Here is a 7,040-nt window from a genome sequence, read left to right as displayed (position 1 = left end):
GGCTTGTTAGAGTCGTCTCAGAAAGACACTCAATTCAGTTGTAAGCTCGTCAAATTCAACATCTATTTGACTTTCCAAATATTCCTGAAAAAAAAAAGGTTTAATAGCTTGATCAAAACTTGATTTGGTTTGAATTAAACTAATTTTGGTACTATTGGATCTGTTTCGTCAAGCCAATCAATTTGACTATAAATTTGTTAAAATTGAAGTTCTGAATGACTTTTAATTAAAATTTGAAATTTTCTTTCCCAAAAAACTATCCCGAGATCTGCGTCATGCCTCGAGACTAATGATTGATGTTGGACTTTTGTTGATGGTGTATCAACCCTAAATAATTTCAAGGAAGATTTACATACATACCATTTAATTCCTATATATTTACATTTTTAACTTCTAAGCTTCAATTTTTCATACAGACCACCGTTTAAACGTACAATTCGCTTCTTAAATTTTAAAATAATATTATTTTTAATGAGAAATGAACAATTTAAGTGGTAAATATAAAATTTAGGTGTTAAATATGTGAAAACCTATAAATTAGGTGGTAATCATGTAACCAGCCCAAACTTTAAACTTGAGCTTAAAAAAAAATTATCTTAAAAAGACAACTCCGAATATCACAAACTGGAAATCTTTTTTGTTAGCAAGATTAAGAAATAGTAAGTTCACAATCTTTATTTGTCAATTCAAATCCATTTAGCCAAAAAGTGGATGTCAACTCGAACAAGCATTAAATAGTGAATTTTTATCATTTATTTATCTGTAAAGAAAAACAAGCTTGCACTTGATAATTGATGAAAAATTTGATGGATCCCTCTCATACTTTCATGTACTTCTGTATTTCAGCATTTACCAAAACCGAATGATTCAAACTGCATGCAAATATTACCATTAAGAATTCCTACCAGATATCAATTCCAAACAAAATGAAATCAGAGATGAAGGCATAATACTTTGGTTATAATTTGAAGAGTTTTTTCCTCTTTTATTTTGGGGCCTAAACTTCACTGGACTCATCCGAGTGCTGATACGGGTGGGTCATTTGAATGAACCGATTAACAAATTAATCAAATCGACAAATTAAATGAAATTAAATTTTAAAAATCCTAGACTTTTAGGGTCTGATTGGGGCAACTGCAGCTTATTGAATAAGTTTACTGATCAACAGTTTATCCTGATAAGCTACTAATCAGCAGCATATCCAGATAAGCTAACTAGTTGTTTGGGGCAGTTGTTTTAAAACAGTTGATTTGTAGTTATTTGTAGATAAATGATCACTCTACCCCAATTAAGTAAAGTTTGTAACAAAACTGACTTGACAATATATTTGACACTACAAAGACAGAAAATTCCATTAATTGAGATTTCATCCACACCATCTCCATCTCCATCTCATGCTATAGAAATCCACAAAAGTTGAAGCTCTCGATTTCTTAGTCTCTTATTCATTCCTAACCCCTATATCACATCCTAACACTATTTCCACATCCATTATAACCAATAACCGAGCCATTCCCTTAACCTCAAGTACCTCCCAGTCAACACCCTTAAACATCCAAATATTCTGGAGGCATTTGCATATGCATAATTTTTGTTTCTTTCTAGCACTAAAACTTTTATTATGTTACAACTAACAGAATAAATATGACCAACTATGAACAAATGAAATGTCTATGCGTAGTAAGCACCCAAAAATATGCTTTCAAAAAGATAATTTCAATCCTAGTAAAAATAATTATTCGCAACTGCGCTTAAATATTAAATGCAATCTATTTAATGTGGCACTCATTCACAACCAAAAGACTAAAAATATAATCTCGCCATCAAGTAATGAATCACAACACATTTTTCTGCTTTTTATCAAGAAGGCAAAGCAATTTTTGCAAATAGCTTATTGGATTAGTGATTCCTCTAACCACAGGCATAATCATTCATTAAATAATTCAAGGTAAAAGCCCTGATTTCGTTCCAAGAAATTGGCATTAAATTGGTCTAAAGTAGGTCAAAAATATGGCAAAGCGTCAATATCAACTCAACCATACGCCGGCAACATAATTTCTCATACTGACTGAAACCTAGCATATGGCTGCAAAGGCGATGCTCACCTAATCCCCGATACAGTGGCGCAGATAAGGATGGTCTGTGCGTCGTCCGGAGGGGAGATCTGGTCGATCTCGAAGCCTCGCCCCATGGCGCTGCTCATCTCAACCGACATCCCCACTCTGAGGGCAACAGCTCGACAGTGGAACCCTCAACCCTCTTGACCAGGAACTTGAACTCCCCACAGGTGGCGGCTAGGAAAGGCGGGGAGGCTATGGAGAGGAAAAGAGGCTTGGCGTGGGCGGTCGGAGGAAGGCGGTTTGTGCGATAAGGCAAGGAAAAAGAGAAGTGATAGGCAGATGAGACGAGAAAGGAGGGCAGTGGGGTAAAAGCGCGCGAGCGAACGCTCGCCGAGGGGTCGAACCCGCGGCCGTTTTTATTCAATAACCCAAAACTGCGGAATCAAAAACACAGACGCAATAATCAAATGGGAGGGCGGCATTTTGAAAACGCCATCTTCGGCAATAATCTGTCTCAAACGGGCCCTTAAACCAAGCCAAACCAAGTAGAAGCATATTTTGATTTAATCGATTCAATTTGGAACCAAAATAATAATCATAGTAATAATAATAATAATAATAAATAATTTTATTTCAATTGGAGATAATTAAACCTTAAAGTTCCATTTTTAAAGTTCCATATCTGAATGAAATCATTATTTATTTTTTCATCTCCAAATCATTTCTTTATAATTAAAATTTTAACCTAAACTAAAATAAATGTTATATGCTCCATTTATTTTTTTAAATAAATTTAATTTCCAAATCCTATTATTACTGAATTTTTTGGTTTAATTGATATTAAAAATGATTGAAAAACTGAAACCCTAACATTCAAATCATTAAAACAAAAAATAAATAAATATTTTAAAATCGCACCAAATCAATGAAATGAGTTTCAATTCAATTCAATTTTTCAAAATTTCAATTTTAATCAAATAATGCTCACCCCTGGAAAACCATGTCCAAGCACACAAGCTTATGATTCAAAAAGATTATTTACAAAAATGGTTAAAATGGGAAAAATTAAAAAGAAAATTAACTCATCGCTGAAGTGAACAACTCTAAATGCAGAAAGCGCAAACACCATCACATGAATGCACTTGGCAATATAAAGTAGAACCATTATTACGAATCAGAACAAGTAAATAAACTATTGATGTAAGGCATCTATCAGAAAAATAAAAATACATTTTATAGATCTCAGAGATGGTTGAAAGAGCCGGACCTGGAGACTTCAGACCAGCATATCCAATCAATGTGCGCCGTCTTCATCTGGTGACATGAGCCTGCTGAATATCATAGCCTGTATGAGCTGCGGGGACTTGACCATACTGTTTAGTAACATCAGCAACCTGCTGCTGGTAATTACTTAAGTTTGGTGACAGATTACATAACATGATAGGTTAAGAAAAACTTGATCAGAAACCGGGCAAAGTGCCGATAGTTCCCCGACTTTTATCAAGGAAATACTTCAACCTCAGAGTCCATAGAACTGTTAAATTAATCCTCAAACTCTTTTATACAGACAGCAACACTCTTTTAAAGGGAGAAATTTTTTGCCCAAATAAAAAAATATAACTAATTTGTCACATTTATAGACTTTGGGATTAAAATAACATCTAAATGGCCAAAGGACCATTATGACACTATTCTCATAAAAAGCTTTGATCCGTTTCCTAAAGAGTGTTGTCACAAGTGCAGAATTTGCTTATTTTCAAAAGAGGAAACCAGTCTAAAAATAGTAAATGGAATAGATAGGTACCTGATGCAAATTATAGGCCATAGCATAGGCATTTCCACCATAAGCCAATCCAGTATTATTTCTGTAAGCGTCAGTGTATCCTAAACCTGGCAGCACATAGAAGTTGGACTATTTAGAAAGTAGGCTGAAAATTTTGATGTTTGGAAAAAGATAAAGGTCGCAAAATACAAGTAGAAAACTTTGGTGGCATTCTTCGGTGTTAGTTTGATTCTTTAGCCTTATGAAGCATTTAAAAAAAGCAAGAGACTGATAAGATTCATCACAAATGGCATGAAAAAACTTCGAAATTATAGAAATTTACAAACCAAGGTCGTTAAAAGATCTAACTAAAATTGCAAGAAATAACCGAGAGTAGATTTAAATGAATTAAAAAAAGTTAAAAATGTTGAGTGTAGAGAAATTCTAAAGGTCAGGCTCAAAGTATTTAAGCAGGTTAGAAGATGTTGTAGATGTTGATTTAGAATGGTCAATGCGGACAGAAAAAAACGAGAACCAAAAAGAGTGGTTTTTCAAATCAGCGATGCTCCAGGCCACATAAGAAAAAAAATGTGAAAATCAAAATAATTAACTCATGCTCAAATGAGTAACATATTGGTTGAAAATAAAGTCAAGAATCCCAATGCATCGGGTTCAGGGGCTCACCCTACCCAAAAAAAAAATAAAAACAAAATTTACATACATACCACACAATTCTTATGCATTTACATATCCAACGCCTAAAGTTTCTAATAGTGATATTTTTGATGTGATGTTAAAGTTTCTTTAGTATTATTATGTAAATATGAAAGTTTAGGAGTTAGATATGAAAATATGTAAGAAATGTCTAACGAATATTTGCCCCAAAGAGTTAACAACCCTATAGGAACACCTATATGCTTTAAACACCAAACATTACAGCAATTAAGAATATCGATAGAAGTCAGAGGAATCGTAATACTTGGGTTTGCAGCAACAACAGCTGCAGCTGCAGCTGATGCCCTCGCCCTTTTCTCTGCATTGGCAAGTTCAACGCGCAGCTTTTCTACCTCACGAGCAATGGAAATCATACTTTTCTCCATTTCCTGACCTTGTAGTAGGTTCTCAGCACGTGCTTTTTTCTCATATTCAACTGCAGCTCTGTTCAAAATTGCAAAGAGGAATCATTAGATCATCTTTGTTCATCTCAAAATTCTAAGAAAAAACAAAACGTGAACAAAGACCAAGATCAGATATATGGATTGCAGAGCGTTGAAGAGCCAATGGATCAAGACGACCAATGGGAGAGCTAGATATGAAAAATGAGAGAATACAGATTCATTGCTTATAAGAAAATAACTTCACATTTATATTTTTCTAAAAAAAAAAAGCCTACATATTACTCTCTAAGCATTAATCGACAATCTATAAATAATTAACAGGCGAATAGCTAGGGGCACTTTTCGTGTTTGTTATTTTAAATTTGTAGTTATTTATTTCCTTTCTCTTCCTCTGTAATTTCGTACATAAACGCCCATCAAAGGAATGAACAATCCATGCTTTCAAATTCATTTATTATTCTGCATGATATCAAAAGGAGGTTAGGATGTTCTGCTTCAAACCTTTATTCTCCCTAAGTTTCTCCCATCCCTTTCTCTCAACAGAGCTCTTCCTTCATCATATCCAATTTTTTTAACTTCTCTTCCAAGTAGTTGACCATCATGAATCATGAATATCAGACTAAAGAAAAACTCTCAAGGATTTCAGACCTCTTTTCACTTGAATGAGACTATATCGAAGTCACAAATTGTGAAGAACTTTGATACGATTAAATACAGAAATCTGCATAATTTTTCACAAAATTAGAACAAACAAATATTTTTTCTTCAACAACATCAAATCAAAATAATAAAACACCAACAACTCCCATGAACACATAAATAAGCACCTATAATTTGAGAGGTGAGCGATCTGTCCCAATTCATACAATTCGAGAGGTAGAACATCTCTCCCAAACCCTAACCCAAACACAATCTCATGCATAACCCTAACCATAAGCTATTAAGCCATATTTATACCCAACAATAATAATAATGAAGGATCAATCTTCCCTTAGGTCAGTTTGTAAGAATTATGCTCTTCAAAAATACGTTTTTTTCTCAATGTGGAAAAGTGAGGGTGTTCCTCCACCATGATTGTCTCTCTTTCTTCATCCCCTGCCTCCTCAACACACACTGTGATAATCTATAATGTTCAATCCTTGCAATAATATCCGGGAGCAAATTTCTCATCTCATAGAAAACATAACTCCTTGGATCGCTTCTCCTCAATCTCTATCTCTGTAAGGCGCTTGAAATTGACCCCTAGACGTGCCCACATATTTTTCTCATTTAGCACCACCCCCCTGAAATGACACCGTCTAGGTCCTCATTGTCATGATCGTCGAGGTACCCTTGTAGAATTTTCCCATGGTGTTGCTCCTGCTAATCTTTCTCTATATGGATCTTGTCCTCCACTATCTCAACTAGCTCAACCATCTCCCTCAATCTCCATGGTCTCAATAGTCGGAGTGTTACCTGTATGTCGAGTTTTAGGCCCTTCATGAAATTTTGTTCCAATCCAGCATCAAAAATATACCCCAGCTTCCTCGACAATAGCTCAAATCTCTCCTTGCATTCCATGATAATACCCTCATGAGTCCAGACATAGAATTGCTCGTGTATGTCTCATTTCCCAATGGCCCGGAAACGTTCCAACAAGTAATCCTTAAATTTCTCCTATGATGGGATCGGGTATAAGCCTCCCTCCTTGAAACCATGCTAGGGAATTCCACTCCAAACATAACTCTATCGCCACGAGCTTCTGATCCCCATCTAACTCATTCACTGTGAAATATCGCTCCACCCAGTACACTCACCTATGTGCATCTTCCTCCTCGAAAATCGAATATTTAACTTCCTAACCCTAGCATCTTCTCCCTAAAAAATCGACAACTTCAACTCCCTAATTGTAGCATCTCTACCCCAATTTCCTCTCCATCTGGTGTTTCCCCCATGTATTGAGGGTCAAACTCTCTCATTCGATTATAGTCATACCCTATCTTGGCCTCTCTCCTTTCTTCTTCGTACTCCTCCATACCTCTTGCATGGCCCATTCTCCATGTTTTAGCCCAGCTGCCACCATGAAAAATCTCTAATGCACCCCCATTGGAGACCGGGGGG

The 7,040-nt window shown here is 35.5% G+C and overlaps 1 protein-coding gene across 1 annotated transcript in view; it reads right to left on the bottom strand.

The window, feature by feature from the left end:
• Positions 1-3,122: 3,122 nt before the first annotated feature.
• The window catches only part of LOC110026551 (protein FLC EXPRESSOR), a 45,487-nt gene continuing 41,569 nt past the window's right edge, over positions 3,123-7,040 (bottom strand). Inside the window, exons 2-4 of the mRNA XM_020727529.1 lie at positions 4,802-4,980; positions 3,865-3,950; positions 3,123-3,454 (exon numbers count right to left, since the gene is read on the bottom strand). Coding sequence (XP_020583188.1) covers positions 3,371-3,454; positions 3,865-3,950; positions 4,802-4,980 — 349 coding nt within the window. The 3' untranslated portion in view covers positions 3,123-3,370. The remainder of the gene's footprint in view (positions 3,455-3,864; positions 3,951-4,801; positions 4,981-7,040) is intronic.

Source organism: Phalaenopsis equestris, unplaced genomic scaffold (assembly GCF_001263595.1).
Source record: "Phalaenopsis equestris unplaced genomic scaffold, ASM126359v1 Scaffold000378, whole genome shotgun sequence".
Lineage (NCBI taxonomy): Eukaryota > Viridiplantae > Streptophyta > Magnoliopsida > Asparagales > Orchidaceae > Phalaenopsis > Phalaenopsis equestris.
Note: the sequence above shows the minus strand (reverse complement) of the source record. Positions and strands in the feature narration are given on the sequence as shown.